At 32.3% G+C, this 20,210-nt stretch overlaps 1 protein-coding gene across 2 annotated transcripts; it reads left to right on the plus strand.

Moving 5' to 3' along the window:
* Positions 1 to 3,390: 3,390 nt before the first annotated feature.
* LOC110093139 (transmembrane protein 56) lies at positions 3,391 to 14,604 on the plus strand. Of its 2 annotated transcripts, XM_020817932.2 has the most exons (9): positions 3,391 to 3,598; positions 7,641 to 7,771; positions 10,098 to 10,186; positions 10,274 to 10,412; positions 10,520 to 10,594; positions 10,796 to 10,917; positions 11,013 to 11,088; positions 14,031 to 14,090; positions 14,173 to 14,604. In XM_020817932.2, exons 2-9 carry the CDS (start codon positions 7,658 to 7,660, stop codon positions 14,299 to 14,301), a joined length of 804 nt encoding a protein of 267 aa, XP_020673591.1. In that variant the 5' UTR covers positions 3,391 to 3,598; positions 7,641 to 7,657; the 3' UTR covers positions 14,302 to 14,604. The 2 variants fall into 2 exon arrangements, with proteins under 2 accessions (XP_020673591.1, XP_028556848.1); XM_028701015.1 differs by lacking the exon at positions 14,173 to 14,604 and having other exon boundaries at positions 13,960 to 14,068.
* The last annotated feature ends 5,606 nt before the right edge of the window (positions 14,605 to 20,210 follow it).

Consider the following 20,210-nt stretch of genomic DNA (forward strand, 5'->3'; position numbering starts at 1 on the left):
TCGATAGTCTTTGAGGACTTTCCTTCTTATTGTTCTCACGGTAAATCTTTAGGTCACAAAAAACTGGATTGTAGATTTTTGCATCCTCAGTCTACTCATGTTGTTAATGGTGGAGAGAAAGTTGCTAATGTTGTGTTGGATAAGGGGCTCGGTAATGTTAATGCTCAGCATATGGTTGAGCCTTTGATTCATAGCATAAATGATGTGGGCCTTCCGGTTTTGGATGGCTCTCCTGTTTGTGTTGATGATGCTGCCGGTGAAATGGAGATTTTGGAGCCTCTTGCTTTTAACTCTAAGAATTAGTGTGTTGTTCCTCATGAATGTTTGGTATGTCCCTAGCTAGAGGTCTGTTTGGCTAATTTCCCAGTTGGTTTTTTGAAGGACTCATTATGTATTGCCTCTCTGAAAGTGAATGGGGTTAATTTGGATTTGTGTAATGTTAACACGCAGGGGTTGAATAAGTCTCTTAGTGTTATGGTTGATGCTTCCGGCGAATCTTCATTACCTCCATTAACTTCTATTGATATCATCGACATTCCTGTAACTATTATCGCTAATGAAGAGTTAAAAGTTCATTTGAATATAAATGATGTTTGTGTGTCTCAAAGAGATTGGATTGATGATTCCTTCTTCTCACCTGGTGCGGGTGGTGGGGATGAGTTGGATGTGCATGAGGAGGATTTCAATGATATGTTTAATTTGAATGTGAACCGCATAGTGGAAAAGGCTTTCTCCTAGGGAGTGGAAAACATCGTCGACTTAAACACAAAAGAAAGTAAATTTATTGCTTTTGGGGTTACGACCTGGATGTGTTATATTTTTTATGGGTGGCTGCTCGGGTGGCCTTTGATGTTTTATTGATTGTTGCTATTTTGGTTGCTATATGTTGTGATGTCTATTGGCTGGTCGGCTATTCAAATTAGTACAACAATGAGGCAAGTCCCTGCACACCACTTGATAGCCTTATCTTGTTTGGCAACCTTGGTGGTTGATTCTCTGCCTGGTTTTGGTCTTTAGCTCGGTTCTTGGTGGTTGATTCTCTTTCTGGTTTTGGTTTTTAGCTTGATTTTTGGTGGCCTTTGTATATTTGGGCCTTCTGGCGGTTGTTGCTCTACCTCAAAGGGTGGTCCAAGCCAGGCAACAGGCTGGCATTTTTGAGTCCGTCTGCCTTTAAGGATTTTCTTTTTCCTTTTATTTTTAGAGTGCTTTGCATTCAATCGATTATTACATTGTTTTGGCTGTCTTTTCATGTTCTGACCTCTTTATGACATTGCTTTGTATGTCTTATTTCCTATTTGAATAAATAACCATTTACAAAAAAAAAAAGAGGCTTTGTTTGAGATAACTTTTGGCCATTTATTTTTTGTTGCTTTAAAAAAAAGTGTGATAGAAAGCTACTTTTAAAAACAATGAGAAAATTATCATAAATAAAGCTTAAATACAAATAAAATAGATTTTATTAGCACATATATATTGGGAATTACAGTAATGATGCATCCTTCTCAATACTTTTGTTCTGTTGTAAACTACTTAGTAGTTTTTCAATTTATTTATAATCACTTTTTCTTTCATTTATTTCATAAAAGATATTTTATACAAATGGACTTTACTATTGCTTAAAGCTAAGTATGCATTAATCATCCAAATTAAAATCAATATCTGTCGTGCCTCATTGTGCTCAATGTCTATTATAAAACTATTAAATTTGGTCATTTAGGCATTGTTCGAAATATTCTCTTATTGCTTCTTAAATTAATTTTTTAGTAAAAAATAAATAAATTTTATACTAGAAATCTATTTTAAAAAGCAATAAAAAAGTCGTCACAAACAAAGCCTTAATCACATTGATATTAATTAAATTTGCATTTCAAAATATTTAAAATAACTTGGAATGTTTTTTATATTAAAAAAACATTTTATTATAAAAGTCAAAAAAGTAAATAAGCATATATTGTCATACTTTAAATAAATTTAAAAAATAAAAATATGCCCAAAAAATCATAAATAAACTATAAAATGGAACAACAATAATAACATCAAACATTTATCCCACTACGTGGGGTCAACTATATGAATATTTTTTTCTCTATTGTGCATATTAAGAATCAAATTCACATTTAACTATAATAAATAAATGTCATTTGTAATACTTTCTTATCAACTTTACATAGGTCTACATTTATCTTTCTTAACATAATCAAAATATAATACACATACTCTTCTAACCGGATCATCAAAAGGCCGACATTTTATGTAATTAAACCATCTAACATAACTCTCTCTAATCTTATCTACCACTGGAGCTACTCCAAACTTTTCACGTATATATTTGCTTCGCATTCTGCCTTTAAGGCTACGTTTGGGACAGCTTTCGCACTACTTTATAAAACAGAGTTTTAGTACAGTTTTTTTTTTTGAAGAAAACTATGTTATAAATCAGTAAGACAATTGTGCAAAAGAAACCTAAAAGTATAGTCGCTCATCCACCTAAGCACTCTCATCTCTTCATCACTTAATTTTATGCATCTTTTTTTAATGACCAATATTACATGTTACAAAACATTGTAGTTCTCGAACACAAATAAAAATTAAGGCTTCGTTTGAGACATTTTTTTACTATTTCTTAGAGCAATTTTTTTAATAAAAATTTTAAATTAAAAAAAAATTGTATTAAAAAATCGCTCCATAAAATAATAAAAAAAACCCCAAACAAAATCTAAATCAAATAATGTCTTACACCCCTTGCAACTAAGAGTGTATGGGGTCTCATAAATAAAAATAATATTGTAAAATGATTTGGTGCAAGCTTATTTACAAATTACTTCCTATGATGTTACATATTTACAAAAGTACCAGATAAAAAACCACCATAAGCCTGTCATGAATCAATTGGTAGTACTGCAAGTCTGCAAGCAACTGCCATCTATTTCTTCTAAGTAAAGCATGTTGATGTCATGGTGACCAATGAATCACCCTATTAGGTACAAAATACATAGAAAATAGAATGGTCAACCTATAACAATGATAGGCAAAAAAATAATAATATTTTATATTTTATCAAACAAAAATCATAAAAAATAATAAAAAAAAATAAAAAAAAACATGTGACTTTTATTTCATAAAATATTAAGTATGATTTGGGGATTTAGAAATATTAAAATAATTTTTTAGTAAAAAATTAATTTTTTTTATAAAAATTACTTTAAAATTGATAAAAAAGTTATTCTAAATGAAACTTATTATTTGACTAATTATTATCCCACTTGTTATTAATGTTCGTAGGAGAGTTAAGAATATTTTGATCAATATTTTTTTAAAAAATTTGATAAATTGATTTTTTTAGATTTAAAGGCATTTAAAAATCTATAAAAAAAAGCCGTTTCACTTGGTAGTGCCGTTCTATTTTGCCCTCGAATATATACCGCTTTCCCGAACCACCCTCACGTTTCTCTTCGATTCACTCCCGGTCTCTCTCTCCAGTTTCCCGTCGCTGTTAGAGATCACCGCCGTCGAAGCCACCGGAGATTCATTCGTGGTGTTCCGGCGGATTCCCTTTACTTTTTTCTCATCCAACACGCCCAACTCACCGATCTCCCTGGTGTGATTCTTTTCTTCTTCCGCAAGTTTATGTTTTCTGCGCGAGAATTGCAACGTTTCAGATTTAGAAGGAACGGGATTGGTTAGTTTTTCCTGTGGTTTCTCTAGTCGTTGGTTGGTGGATGTTATTCCCAGAGCCTGAATGTGACTACTAAGATTATTTATAGTGAAGGGTCGGTGTTGATTTTATTTGCTTAGGATTTCATTGAGATGGAAGATGGATACAATTAGTATTTTTATGTTGATTTGAGAGTAGTGACTTGAAGATTATGTAGTAAAAACTATTATTTTAATTAGTGTTTCTAGTGATCACACATGACAGTATATTAGTTCTTTGATAGGAAGGAATCCAATAAGAAACTAACAATAAAACTGTCATCATTGATGATAGAGCATCCAGGTTAGCCGAATATTTTAAAATTTGCCTTGCAGAGTAATTTTTTCTGAAAAGAAAACGTTTTTTTTTTGTCTACCTCCGATGGTTGAGTATATGGATATTGGTCTATTGAATTTCACTTTTCTTAATTTTTGATATTGAGTGTATGAATACTGGTAATCTGTACCTTTTTTAATATTCTTTAGGATTTTGCGAGACCGATAGGTTGCCACTACTTTGATCATCCTAGATTACGTGTTTGAACTGGACAGTCTTTTATGTGAAGTGTTTAAACTGAGTTATGTTCTTATGGGGAGTGAATGCATGAATGATTATTCAAAGGAACAAAGAAAAGGTGCTACTTGGATAACAGTGAAGATGTATACTGGCCTTTTACCTTGGGGTATCTCCAGATTGTTTTAATCCTTGAATGTGCAATCTTCTTTTGAAGAACTGAAGTTTTTTACTTGATGGTCAACCGAGAAAAAATGATACGAAAAGACAAAGATAGTTATGTTTTGATATTATAAGTGGGATCTGATGTACTTTAATACTCTGAGCAAAGATTTAGATACTGAGTTTTTTTATCATGTATAGTCTCACTGGATAGATCAAGCCTTAGTGGTTTATGTCACGTCATATACTCAGTTGAACAAGCATTGTTCATTATTTGATTAATCCATGACGCATAACATTTTAAATGATTCTTTTTGTTCAGATTTCAGGTACACAAAATATATTCATTGTTTATTTTTTAATGTAATAAAAAAGTACTTTTCCCTTTTTTTGAGAAAGAATAATATCTTTCTAATTTTGCGAATAAGCTCTTCTAGGCTTCTCTCTTTTATAAACCGGACAATTATTAAAGACCTAACCTTGGTATTTAGAGGAGTGGATGAGAGCCCTTGTTAGCAAGGGTTCATGGCAAGCTTTCTATCATGTTAAAACAAGATCAAAGCTCGAGCTTGCGAAGTTGGTAATGCAGCACACTAATTTGAATGGCAGAAGGTGACTCCGACGAGGAACCTGAAGCAGGAGGCGGCGCTGTCCACAAAACAGAGAATTCTATTGATGTATATGAAAAATTGTTTCTTCTACATAATTGTTCCCTATATATATTTTCCCATTGTTTTCTTAATATATGATATATTGTCTTTACTATTAATAATGCAACAAACAAAAAAGGAGTAGTAGTACTGTGATAATAGAATTAGTACGGTAGAAGTGGATAATGAAACATTGAAAGTAGGGGATGTATTATGTCTGGCTGGTAACTCGATAGTATAGGCATTGTTGTTAATTTTGGCAGTGATCAAAACAGGACCAATCTTTCGGCGGCTAAGCTTGGTGTACGTGCCTGGGGAGAAACGTTCACGACGCATGTGTACCATGACAAGATCGCCCACTTTAAAAAGGTTCTGCCGACGGTGAAGATCCACAGAGGCTTTATATTTATGATTGGCTTTGGCGAATTGTTAGAGAACTTTGGTAAGCATTTGTGAATATTGGTTGGTGAAGTTTGTGGCACTTCCAGACTTGCATTTAGGCAGCACATTAACATCCAAAGCAAGATTAGGTAGCTTAGTATAAACAATGTTGAAGGGGGACCTACCAGTTGAGCGGTTCACCATAGAATTGTAGGCGAATTTGATGGTGCTCAGCATTTCTTCCCATTGTTTAGGACAGTCTTGTACTAAACACCGAAGCATACTCCCCAATGTGCGATTAACAACTTCAATTTTGCCATCAAATTGCAGATGACCGGCTAAATTAACGTGCAAAATTGGTACCCAAGCGTTTCCATAATTTGCGCAAAAAATGACTTATGAATTTGACATACTTGTCAAAAGTGAGGTTTCGGGCTACACCATGTAGCCGTACAATTTGATGAAAAAAAAAAAAGATGAGCAATATGAACAGCGTTTGAGGTTTTCTTACAGGAGACGAAGTGCGTCATTTTAGAGAAGCGATCGATGATGACCATGATCGAGTCGTTACCTCTTTTTGTTTGGGGTAGACCGAGAACGAAGTTTAAGCCGAGGTCTTCCCATACAAAGTCAGGAATCGATAATGATAAATAAAGACCAATGTTTTGGGAGCCCTCCTAGCTTTGGCAGATGGAGCAATGGTCGATGAATCGAAAGACATCACTGTGGAGGCAAGGTCGATAGAATTTGCGCTTCAACTGAGCTAGTGACTTGTCTCAACTAGCAGGAGTTGCGAGACTTCCACAGTTTGCCTCCCGTACTAGTTGTTGCCGCCATGATGTCATAGGAATGCAAAGCAGGTTGTGTTGAAAAAGGAAGCCATGGTGAATAGAAAAGCTGAATACATTCCCAACTTGCTGGCATTATTGCCAGATTTCAGAAAAGTCAGAATCATTGGGATAAAGGTCTTTGAGGCAGATTAATCCTACGAATTCAATCTGTGGCTGGGTCAAGAGAACCATCTTCCTAATGAGGGTATCTGCGACTTTTTTGTGCTGACCGAACTGGTGTTTGAGAACAAAAGAAATTTTTTTAGAGGAAAGAGACCTAGGGAGCATTCATCCTATTGACATGTTTTTGGCTATTGATGAATTGAAGCGGTATGTTATCTGCGCAAATAATGAACTCTTAGTGTAAGAGGTAGTGCTCTCACTCATTAAGAGCACGGACCACTAAATACAACTCTTGTTTATTGGCTGATCATTATTGGTGTGACGGATAAAGATTCTCGTTGAAATAAGCAATTGGTCGTCCGTCTTAGGACAATACAACACCAATCCTTACAGATGAGGCGTTTGTCTCAATAGTAAAGATCTTATGAAAAGTGGGAATAGCGAGAACGTGAGCGGAGTCAGGGCCTTCTTGATGGTGTTAAAACTGCATTTTTGTTGATCGCCCCAACGAAAGATTTTTTTATTTCAGACACTCGGTAATAGGGCTCATGAGAACGCTGAATCCCTTAATGAACTTATGATAAAAGTTTGCTAGTCTTTGAAAACTCCGAACTTCAAAGAAGGAGCTCGGATTGGGCCATTTGAGGATGGCAAAGACTTTCTTCAGATTCATTTGGACACCGTCCTTATAGACGACGAAACCAAGGAAACGAACTTGAGGCGTAGCAAACTCACATTTGGTGAGATTGAAAAATAGTTTGTTTCCTGTAAGATTACAAAGAGCTGTCTGAGGTGACCACTGTGTTGCTCCAAAGTATCACTGTAAACGAAAATGTCATCAAAATATGCAATGCACAATTTTTTCAATGTTCATCGACAAGAGAAACTGGTGATGTAGGAGTAGTAGTATACATAAATACTTTTTAATCAGAGTTATTCTTGTTTACAAAGAAAGAGTTTAGGTTTTGGTTTGCAAAGATTGAACAAACTCTGCTTTTTTATCTGAAGATCAAAATTCATAGATCTTTGTATACAATTTCTTTTTTTGTCAGGGACATTCTATTGATTACTAAACTATCATGTATTTTTTTTTTTTTATTTTTTAGTTGTAAGTTTGTTATAGTCATTAAGATGTCCGGGATTTACTTGTCTACTTAAACGTTCTATCCACGTGCAAATAACGACATATATGATGAAATGGATGAATTTTCCCTCTATTTTATATCACTCCATATATTGATTTTCTTACTGATCCTGTAATTTGGTAAAATTTCCACTAAAATGCAGGTCCTAAGGCCACCACCATGGCATACAAAACGTATCAGTACCAGGCTGAAGCAGTAATTAGGGAATATGTGCTCTCGGATCCATTCATCCCTTACACCTCTGTGCTTACCGGTCTTTTTATATGCAAAATGGTATTTCTTCTGTTCCTTTCACTCATGATGTTGATAGCTGTTTCCTTGTTAGCATTGGGTTCTGTTCCTTTCACTCATGATGTTGATAGCTGTTTCCTTGTTAGCATTGGGTTGTTCGGTTATTTGCAAAAAAAATTCTCAGTTTGGTTTTGCATACAGATGTGATTGATATGTTTGATGTAATTTTGTGGAGAATGATGAACATGGTCTGATTTGATATGTTTGATACGATTGCTGTAGCCTTCCACTATATTATTCGAAGGCTCAAGTAAATCCAATATAAATAATCGGATCTTATAAAGTAGTTGTTCAGTATATTGCTTTATAAGAAGAAATAACTATTTTGTCTACCATTCCTTGCATGTTGCTTTGTTTTGTGTATAAAGAAATAATTTTTCATCATAGAAAGTTTCTGTGGTGTCCTAAGGGTTAGCAATCTTGGAAGTTTTCACCGCTTGTCATGAAAAGTGATCGCTTTATGATAGGTGGCATGATTTTTGAATGCGGGGTAGCTGGTTAGAGTTTTTTTAATGATTTTATGAATTATATTTGTAATTTTCAAGTGTGTAAGCCATCCTTTCTTAGCTTTGTTCTCAAAATTTTGCACCCTTTATTCATTAACTGTATTCAGATAGGCTCTGATTGCCTTTTGCTCTTTGCTAGATATTTAACATAGTAGAAGTTATGGGGCTCCATCATTATCTTTACACGCATTTCCCTATCATAGTTTTAATAATTTGTTACAATTATTTGTTTTAGTCTTGTTTACTTGTTTTCAATCAAGACCGACTGATTTGAGCTTATTTCGGTGGATACAACTTTTGGTTGTTTATGGCTTCAGGGCGACCATCATGGATCATAGTCTTAGACCATTGTGGTTGTTGGGGCTTGTTCGAACCATCTTGTGTTGGTGGGTCGGCATAGGTTGTGATAGCTCAGCATGTTTTTTTCACAGGCTATTGGAGAGTTGTGGTCAGCTTTTTTAGCCTTATTCTGAATAGAATAACTAGTTTTCCGTAAGTTTGGAACTTGTGCAACATTCGGGCTTCATACTATCATGATAACCAATTCTCCAGCAAGCCCTCTTTTATAAGAAACAATACAGGCTTAAGTATATCAAAATTAAAAAGTGTGCAAAGTTGAATTACTTATGATTTTTCTTTTAAGTTTGATAGGCTGTGTTTCTAGCTATACGATAAATTTATCTTATTATTTTTTATTGAGAATTATGCAATATATTTTAATCTTATATATATATATATAACATCCTATGTGAAGGGATTCGGGACTTATTGATTAGAAGAGAAGATTGTTCTTTAAGTTAAAAGTTAGACTGTTCGAGTAACTTTGCGATTATCGCTCACCATTCCCAAAAAAAAAAAATAGCGTCATCTATATTTTTAACATTGCAAATATTTGAAAAAAAAAAGTTAAATACGTAATAAGTTATGTTAATTATATTTTGAAATAAAATTTTACATAAAGTTCTCAAAATAGATTTAAGGAAGTACAAATAGACTTATTGTTTTGCACATGTACAATGAAGAGAAGAAACTGTACTCATAAGCGATTCAGTGAAGAGAAGAAAATGCTCTCATAAGACAGGTGGATAAGAAGAAAAATAAGTAGACTAAGGCCTCATTTGTTTGGGCTTAATTACTCCGTTTCCAGTTCGAATTTGTGAAAAAGTTATTGCTTTACTTTTCGTTAACACGATTTTTTTTAAATACCTTTTCCTATACCTCTGTATTTCTGCCGATCTGAAAAGAAAAAAAAAATTATGCTTACACGTTCTAATACCTCGGTTAAAAAAAAAAAAAAAAGAGTCGGGGAACCAAACGAGGCCTAAGGATAATATGAATTTAAATTATTAAAAAGGATTTGTGTAAAGTAGGTACATCATCTCATGTAAAGCTCAAGATAAATGAAAAGAATAAAAAGTCATAATGCTAACCCAAAATAGCTGGTTTAATGTGGATAATGATCAATTTTAACTGCTTGAGAAAAGACAAATTCCGTGAAGCCATAGTTAAAAACCCAAACTTGCAAAACTACTGAAATTAATGACGCTGCTGAAGCCCGTAAAACTCCCAAAACTGATGCCCCCTAGATAATCTAAGAGACTGATCCCTATTTATTTTGTTTATATTTCTGTCTAGTTATAAATTTATTTATTTATTTATTCATTCATGTATCATATATCATGTCAAAATATGGTTAGCATCCTTGCTTTGCTTGACTTTTGAACCGTTAGTTTAAGAATTTCAATTGAGAAATTCCACTTTTGATACTTGTTTTTGTATTTTTCCTTTTCTTCCTCTCTCAGGCATACGATCTTACCCGGTTTCTGAGTTCTTTCTATTTCAAGGGTTACAGTTCCCTTACGAAAATCCAACGACTTGAGTGGAACAACAGGTGAAAGTGAACCACTTTTCAGAAAGTACTTAATTTTTATTTCTTTATTTACTGTCTATTCACATTATTTTTGGGGCCTTTGTGCAGGGGAATGTCTAGTGCCCATGCTATTTTCATCACCTTTATGTCAGTATATTTAGTGTTCTTCTCAGACCTCTTCTCAGATGACATTTCTAAGGGACCTATTACGTTTAGAAGCTCAAATCTATCCACTTTTACATTAGGGGTAATGTTAGTTATTTTATGGTGTTAACCCATAAAAATTTCCCTTTCTTCTATGAAGTTCAACTTGATCATCCTTTATATCTAATGATTGAAGTATCATATTTGTAGGTTTCTGTTGGATATTTTATCTCGGATCTAGCAATGATATTTTGGTTATATCCATCTCTTGGTGGATTGGAATATGTAAGCATTTATATTAACTATTTTATTTTTTGCATTATTTATTGACAAAAAAAAAAGAACTGATAGTTGGTTCACAACTTTGTGTGTATGACTTAAACTTTCTTGATTTTCGTATTTTCAATCATTTTCTACGATCCAAAATAAAGAATTTATGATTTTGTTTGCATTATACAATCTTTGATTAGGATCCTTTTTGCTCAGATTGTCCATCACGCCCTTTCTTTATGTGCTATATCCTATGCCATGTTGACCGGAGAAGCACAGTTGTACACTTATATGGTATTGATTTCCGAGGCAACTACCCCTGGCATTAATGTGCGATGGTAATGTTGGTATATATTCAATTAGGAACATAGATAAGTTTCAGATCTTCTTGCATCTCTCTTTGGCTTACCTCTTTCTCCTTGTTTTTGTCAAGGTACCTGGACACTGCTGGAATGAAGAGATCCAGTGCCTACCTGGTGAATGGGGTTGTTGTATTTTTTGCATGGCTGGTAACTAGAAGATATCTCTGCTTCTGTTATATTAATGTTTTTAGGTCAACTAAAGGCATCACCTACACTGTTATGAAGGTTCATTTGAATATTTAATGCCTGCTGCTCTTTTTCATTAGAAGCACCACTACCTATGGTAGCTGATAAGCTCATTAGATATGCCCACTTAACCATTTCAAGTTGCCTTCATTCCAACAGCAGCTGTTTAGAGCCTATCTAATATCCAGCTAGTTCATATTTATGTTTATTCAACTTCAATCATAATTATAGGCATATTCAAGTAAAGCTGATTGACACTTTGACCCTATCTAAATAATATTTAGTTCAGTTTAGGAACAAAAACTTTGAAAGATTCAGAGTCTCCAAACTACTGAAATTGCTCCACCGTATGCTTCATCTTTAAAGAGCCATAAAAATTGATCTTCCACAGCTCTATTTGAATTTCAATGATTGACAAGCACGCTTTTTTTTTAAAGAAGAAGAAAAAAAAAAAAATACTGCAAGCAATTTTTCTTAAAATTTGAACTGTTAGACAACTTGATGTGATCACAAAAAAATTGTTTGATCAAACACAATTTTAAAATTAAAATTATGAATTTCAAAGCACTCAAAACACAAACCAACAAGCTTTGAAAATCAATTGAAGAACCAAGCTTACCTTATAAATTTATAATTGAAACAAATGTCTAATTGCGACAATTCCAACAAAACTGAAATCATGCAAATATATGCATGCTTGGACCTTGGACCAACTAAATCGAGCCGAGGCACCCCTCCTCCTTAGGTCTATCACTTCCCTCTACTGCTCAAATTCTAGATGCCTCTACAACATGTTTTTGTTAATCTTGAACTATGACATCATTACTCTGTCAATTTTCATTTTGGTTTGACATTTTACCCCTATAGATGGGTTAATTTTCATTTATGTATTAATATAAATGCATGAGTACATTATGAAATGCACAGCTTGAGTCAATCTCTCACCTTATTCTAATCAGGCATATGTGAAATCAACCTATTACTTTGTGATAATCCACATTATCATTCTCCTCAATCAACTAAATCATTGATTTGATACCAATTTCAACATGCCTCACCATATTCATCGTCTGAGGTGAGGTAAGGTAAAGGGTGAAACTTCCAAAATAATAACCAATCACCACATCAATCACATATTTCATTGCTGGAATTAATAGTATTGTTGAGGGGGAAAAATGGTGATGATGTGAAGATGTTCTTATGATATAAGAGATTTCATAAGAAGAGCTAAAAGAAGAGATACATTGAGATAAGGCCAATAAATCTTATCTCAACTTATATAAAATTTTCATGAGAAATCATATCTTTAAGCCGAATCTAGTGGAGAATTTGGGTTGATTAATCTACTTTAAAATAACTTTAATTGTCTATTTACTTTTAATTTTGTCGCCAATATTTTTTTATTGTGGGCTTTAGTAATAGCTTGTGCAACAATATCTGTAAAATACTTTATAATTTTAGGTCTAACATGTCCTTCCAACCCTGGAGTTGCTCTAGATGCCTCTGCAACATTTTGTTGTTTATCTTGAATCGTGGCTTCATTACTCTATCAATTTTTTGCCATGGCCTGCCATTTTACTCCTGCAGATGGGTTTTCATTTATGCCTTAATAAGAATGCATAAGTTCATTCATAATCATGAAATGCAAAGTTCGGGCAATCTCTCACTCTACTTCTAATCACTTATCAATGAGATCAATATATTACATTGTGATAATCCCCTCTATCATTCTGCCTAATCAACTAAATCTTTGCTCTGACACCAATTTCTGCACGCCACACTCCAATTCATTCCATCATAATGAGGTGCGACAAAAAGTAAAACTTTCAAATCATGACCAATCATCACATCAAGCATATATTCCATTGCTAGAATAAATATTACATCATCAATCCACATCAAAGACAAATATGAAGACGTAAAATCCATTAGAAAAACTTCCACAATATGTCACAGCTCATATTTAACTACCTTTAGGCTTCCAAATGCATATCCCTCATTACATCATTGTGTACAATTGAAATCAAACCGTAACATATTACTTTATTGGTCAACGATTATATAAAACCATATTTTTCTCCTCTCCAACACCTTTAGTGCAGGTATGTACAACGGTGAACATAAAACATGGTAAAAAACTAATGCTCTAGCATAGTTTTTTTTTCACGGTGAGTAAAGCAATATGCATGATCATGTACCATTTTTTCTCAACTTCTTCATTGAACACATTTAGAGTAAATAACTGGTCATATACTAGGAAAATATCACCAATCCTATGTATCAAAAATGTTATGAAGGTAAATAATATATGAATTACAAGTGAGTGTCATAAGTCATGTACATTTATAATGCTATGCTACATCATGACTAAGGCTTCGTTTAGAATGGCTTTTTTACTGCTTCTTAAAGCAGCTTTCATGTACAAAAATTTTAACTTTTGTACTAAAAGCTGTTTTAAGAAGCAGTCTGAAAGCAGTCCCAAATGAAGCCTAAGTCATTCTTCCTATGTTCATATGAACATAATCATATTATGCTTGAGTTGTTAATCATAGTCATAAACAATTGCATGTAGAGTTATATATATGTAGGAATTATGATAGTGTCATAAGATCAAATCATGAATACCATGTAGGGAGAAAAAAACATTCTGAATTTCTCAACAGTCGAAGGTCATGACATAGACATAAACATACATCATAACCACATCATTCATCATTCATAGATCTAGAGCATAAATTATATCGAGAAAGAGAATAGTAAGTTTCTATTCCCGTTGATCCTAGGCTAAATATCTGTTTTTCGTTTCTGAATTTTCTCTTGGTTGAGTTGCAGTAAGCTTCTGAAAATTTGGTGATCAAAATGTGGACTAACTTTTCTTAAGAGGAATTGTCTGCTATGTTCAGGTCGCAAGGATCATTTTATTCCTGTACCTCTTTTATCATGTCTATCTTCATTGTGACCAGGTAAGACTTCTTCCATTCTCCAACTCTCTGCATATTAAATTATGGATAACTTTTACTCGAATGCTTCATGCACTTAAAACAGGTCATGCAGATGCATATAATGGGTTATCTCCTAGTATTTATGGTGCCATCAGTTCTAGCCATTATGAACTTGATGTGGTTTGGGAAGATCATCAAAGGCCTCAGGAAAACTTTGGCCAAGAGACAGTGAAAATCATATGCTACTTTTGACGTAAATCACTGAGTATATTCTTCCCTTTCTTCCCCTTATAAAATTACAGCAAGTAAGCTAAGAAGGAAATGTAAAAGGAATGCAAAGAGGCAAAGTAGCACCTCAGCACTAGGATCAGTATGGTATTGAGATCTCTCCTTTTTTGCTATTCTTCACATGTAACATATAAACTTGATAGCATATGCAACATATATCGTTTCCAATTTTATGATTATAATAGCATCACTGTAACAGTAGTTATAATTTCCCACTTGAATGAAGAGGGGTCCTTTTTCAACAAAATGTTTTTCTATGATGATCTAATCGTTCATAAAATATTTTCAAATTTTGAATATTTGCATCATTTAAGTATTATATTTTTTGCAAGTTTTTGTAGGTCATTATGAAGAAGAGTTGTTAGTCCTTGAATTTATGCGCCTGTGAATCAGATTTGATACACTAGTCAGTATTTTTTTCTGGAAAAAAAAGAGTTGAGTGTATATAGATTAGAAATCAGTTGATCATAGTTATTATATTAATGTCTTGTACTTTTTATCAAATGCATCTTTTTAATTATTTTTCTTGCATTTCTGATAATTTTGATGCAAATTTATATCCTGTGCTTCTGAATTAATTTTTTTCCCATTTTTTTGCGTTTGGTAATGGGCTAATTTCACATATGAGAAAGCAAATATATATTCTCTTCTCAAAAGAGCTATACCATTTAATGTGAAAAAGTTTACAGAGTCAATGAAGTATGTTGTAATTATTCGGGAAAAAATTCAACCAATAAGAAAATGGTTTTCTTTCTCGGAATAGATTGATTTTTAAATATCCCCTTCACTAATTTGTTCTCTATTTTCTTGGCTAAAATTTTACCCCGATTTGTTCTTAGAGATAGGATACGAAATGAGCATATACGTGAAAAGGTTGGAGTAGTTCCAATGGAAGATAATATTAGAGCCTTAGATGATTTGGTCACATAAAACGGCAACCTTCTGATAACCCAGTTAGAAAAGTCGAGGTATTAGATTTGACTTGACTTATGTTAAAAAAGGTAGAGGTAGATCTAAAAAGATTTGGTTAGAAAATACTAGAAATGATATTTTTTTATTAGATTTAAACGAGAATTTGACTTTTAACAGGACAAAATGACGAAAAAGGATTCATGTAGTTGACCTCACGTAGTGGGACAAAGGCTTGATGTTATTGTTATTCTTAAGCAATGTGTTAAAAATTAGATAATAAAATGAATTAATTAATTTATAATAGAGGTTATTAGGTTTATTCATGCAGGATTTACTATTATTTGAATACTAAGCTAAACTGATTAATTGGCCTTTTAAAAACTAAGATTACATAGCCCGTTAGTCATTGATACTTAAAAAATGAAAAAATTCTGACAGGTATTTAACGGTCAAGAAAATACTCAACTAAACATGTTAAATTAGCATAAGATTTACATACATGAAAAAACTATAGTTTTAAAGTTTTTCTTCCTCGACAGTTTGCTAAGTTTAAATACTTTTGATGTAATGATGAAAAGATCATTATCATTTGCCATGCAGAGCCCATCATAATCAAAACAAAAGCATTTGTGAAGTTTCTGATGAAGTTTCTTGTCAGAAGGGGTAATTATATGCCATTTGTCTTTTGTCACTAATTAATTTATAGATATTTAACTATAAAAGAACATAAGACATACAACAGAAAATGTAAGATGAATGAAAGATGCATAAAATTTATAAGATAGTTTTAGTCCTTACAACAACAACAACAACATCAAGCCTTCGTCCTACTACGTGGGATCGGCTACATGAATCTTTTTTCTCTATTGTGTCCTGTTAAAAGTCAAATTATCGTTTAAATCTAATAAAGAAAGATAATTTCTAATATTTTCTAACCAAGTCTTTTTAGGTCTACCTCTACCTTTCTTAAGATAAGTCAAATCTAATACCGCTACTTTCCTAACTTGGTCATCGCAAGGCCGCCATTTTATGTGACCAAACCATCTAAGACGACTCTCTCTAATCTTATCTTCCACTGGCGCTACTCCAACCTTTTCACGTATATGCTAATTTCATATCCTATCTCTAAGGGTAAAGCCACTCATCCACCTGAGTATTCTCATCTTTGTAACACTTGACGTAGTATTATGCTTCTCTTTTAATGGCCAATATTCGGCACCATAAATCATTGCAAGTTTCACCACCATCTAATAGAATTTTCCCTTAAGTTTGAGGGGGATTAGCCAACAATAAATAACTAAGCTTGTGATTAGTCTGAATATTCTAAAAATATGAGATGTTTAGTACATAATTACTAGACAAACTCTTAAATATACAGAACATATGAATAAATTTATAGAAGAAGTCTAATACAGAACTTGTGAGATGTAATCATATAATTGCCACTCCTTTAGAAAAAAACTCTGAAATTGTTACCTTTCTCAGCACCATTTGGCAGAAACACTGAATTAAATTAATGACAACGGAGAACTAAGGAGAGTAAACAAGCAAATTTTATTAGATTCAATTTTGTGGCTCAGATCTGTGCAGACATAATGGAAGACATAGTTTTCTTGCCTACTATTAGGAATTAAAAGCGGTATTTTCTACATCTGCTCACAACAAGCAATAGTTCTTTAAAATAAAAAACCTAAAACTCCATCTTAGTTGCAGTTTAAGGTTTCATTTGAACATGACTTTTCAGTACAAAATTTTCTAGTCCAAAAAATTTGTGTAAGTCTAAAAAAACAATAAGAAAGTTATCCCAAACAAAGCCTAAGTCTCTCACATAAGTTTTAGCTTGAGATCTTGATAATTTTGTTTTTGCTTGTCTTTTGATTGTTTTTAAAAATTTTATTTATTAGATGTAAATTTAATCTATTTTTTTAATTCAGAAGTATTTAATACTATATTTTGTTGTTGAGTTCTGGTAAATTCATGGTGATTGAGACTAAGAGTTATATCTTAGCATGTACAAATATTCCTTTAACACATAGCATAGAGAGATGAGGTTGCATGGAGGCATGGAGCCATGCATGTAACATATTTTCTTACCTGAAAACTTTGAAGAATGAAAAAGAATGGGATTTTGGTCCACTCAAAATAGATTCAGCAACAAAATAAAAGCTTAAATTGATATACCATAACCCTTTAATAAGACTTGCTCACTGTATTCTGAAGATAATTTTGAGATATTTGTAACTCTGTGGCTTATGGATTGATGAACTGATATGAAATGAAATGCTTGATCTTTCTGTAAGTTCTGGTTCTTGTGTCATCCATAGTAATATATGAATTATGTTAGAGAGATTGTTACACTTTTGTCCCCATTTAATTACTTTCACACTCTATAATTAGTGACATTAAACTTGGTGATTTTTCTAAAATTGAGCAGTTTATGTGATTGTTGGCTCCCATAAGACTTGTAATCTTATGCCATGATTGACTCGGGTTCAAAACCTATTGATTCTAACGTGACAACATATGATTGAGTGGAGTCTTAGGCTTTGTTTATGATGACTTTCTTACTGCTTCGTAAAGCAGCTTTATAGTATAATTTTTTTTGCTAGAAAACTGTTTTAAGAAGCAGTAAGAAAGTCGTCCCAAACGAAACCTCAGTGTGTGATCATGGGCGGATCCCCATTGACTTGAGGGGGGGCAAATGCCCCCCTCAATTTTTTTTTTACATTTTAAAGGGTATAGTTTGGAATATTTTTGATATTTTAGGTATTTTGCCCCCTCTAAAAAAAAATTTTTGCCCTCATTTTATCAATCCTAAGCATTTTTGCCCATCTCTCATCCAAAAATTTTTTTTGCCCACCCTTAAAAAAGAAGCTGGATCCGCCCCTGTGTGTGATAAATGATGATACCGAAGTACTTGATGTGCTTAAATGCTCGATGATAAAGTTTAGAGGAAGCCATTACAAACACGGAAAACTTTTACATGAGGGTGATATTATTAAGGCACATGAGAGAATATTTAGGCATATGAAAGCATCAAGCTAAGTGCCATTTAATATTTTAGTAAAATATATTAGGATAGACATAGCAAATAGTTGGCCTTCATTTAAATAATGCTGCTTAGATTATCTTATTCTCTAAGAAAAATAATCATAAAGTTTGTATATATATATATATCCTCTTCCATATAAGATAATCTTGTTGGTATGACTCAAGCACGGCGTAACTCATTTACATCCCTATCATTAGTTTATGACTTTTTGAGTAAAACAAGCAATAATATTTATAATAATTATGATCTAAACAAGATAATAAATTTTGAATATATATTAATAAAATATAAAACTCACTGAGGTGATATAAAATTCATAAAAATAATATTTTATTTATAAATATATGATTGTTTTAATTTTAATAAAACTAATTCCCATGAAAAGAAGATAATGAAATTATGATATAAATTATATATTTTTTGTCTATACTGTGACCTCTTTTTCCTCATAAAGACAGCCTGTTTGATATCTTCTCATGCAATTAAAAAAAATTTTAATCCCTTCAATGAAAAATGTGTAAATAAATTATGATAAAAAATAAATTAACTGAAACTTCTCTTTCCATACCAACTAAAGTATTTGAACTGCTCAAATATTTTCTCTGGGAAAAAAATAAAAGTGGCATTAGGCTGCAAAGTACAGTATAATTATAAATTTTCACTTCCAACCCTGAAATTTTGATGATCACATACAATTTAAGGCTTTATTTGGAAATGTTTTTATTTGTTTTGGTCATTTGGATTTGATTTATTTTATATTTTTTTTTCATATGTTTGTTCACTTAAAATATAAAAAAATATTTGCATGATGAAGTATTTATTTCCTAATTAAATATCTAATTATTCTATGTAAAATGTTTAAATAAAAATTAATCGAAATTATCAGAATTTATTAAATATTTTAGCTTATTAATGTTTCAGTTAATTAGGCATCTAAATAAACTAAATATTAATTATCCTGATTAAAATCATAATTAATTTACAATTAAGCACAAAAGTAGTTAATTATAATTTAGTATATTTAATTAATGAATTATTTATTTGTATTATACTGACCTATCATTAAATACTACTAAATTTACAAATTACAAAAATACCTAATACTATTAAAGAAATGTTTAACTTCAGGGTCAATAATTACTCACCTTAATATTATCATAAATCAGCCATAGAACATAAATGGTCTTAAATGCTTATATAAATTCATGAAATAAAAAATTAATGTAGCTTAAAATTTATGAGCGATTTACATATATGCCACATAATTCATATATATTTAAGTATTTAATATCTAATTTCAATATTTATTTATATAACATCAAAATATTCAAATCACATAAAAATATCATGAATATTAATTATTAAAAAGTGAATATACTTCTCATGAATATATTTTGATATGATTAAAATAATAAAACTTCATACAACTAAGTATTAAAATTTAATTTTTTTACATATAAATACATAAAAATTATATAATATGCATATAAAACTTCTTAAATTTGCGCCTCTCTCTCTAAGATTTGAAACCTATAAAATAATGATGATAAAGTTGGGTTGGTAGGTGAGTGTGGTTGGGAACCCCTAACGTACATTCGATTCCTCTCTTAAGATGTGTAACTTCTTAAGTGGATTAATTATTCTGTGTAGATGCTGAATGTCGTACGGAGACCAAACAGAATGCGCCACGTCACCCTTTGCTTGATATCACAGCTCGATACTATTGACGTGATGCATTCTAATTGATTTCTGGACGGTGTCCTGTGTCCAGTCTCCGCACAATAATTTATTTCTAAAAGTGAGGACAAAATAAGTGCATGGTCCGGCACCTGTGGGGATGATTGTCGTTAAACTCGTCAATGAATTAGTTACTCCGCTAAACGTCTCCT

Source organism: Dendrobium catenatum, unplaced genomic scaffold, assembly GCF_001605985.2.
Source record: "Dendrobium catenatum unplaced genomic scaffold, ASM160598v2 fragScaff_scaffold_1617, whole genome shotgun sequence".
In the NCBI taxonomy this organism is placed as follows: Eukaryota; Viridiplantae; Streptophyta; class Magnoliopsida; order Asparagales; family Orchidaceae; genus Dendrobium; species Dendrobium catenatum.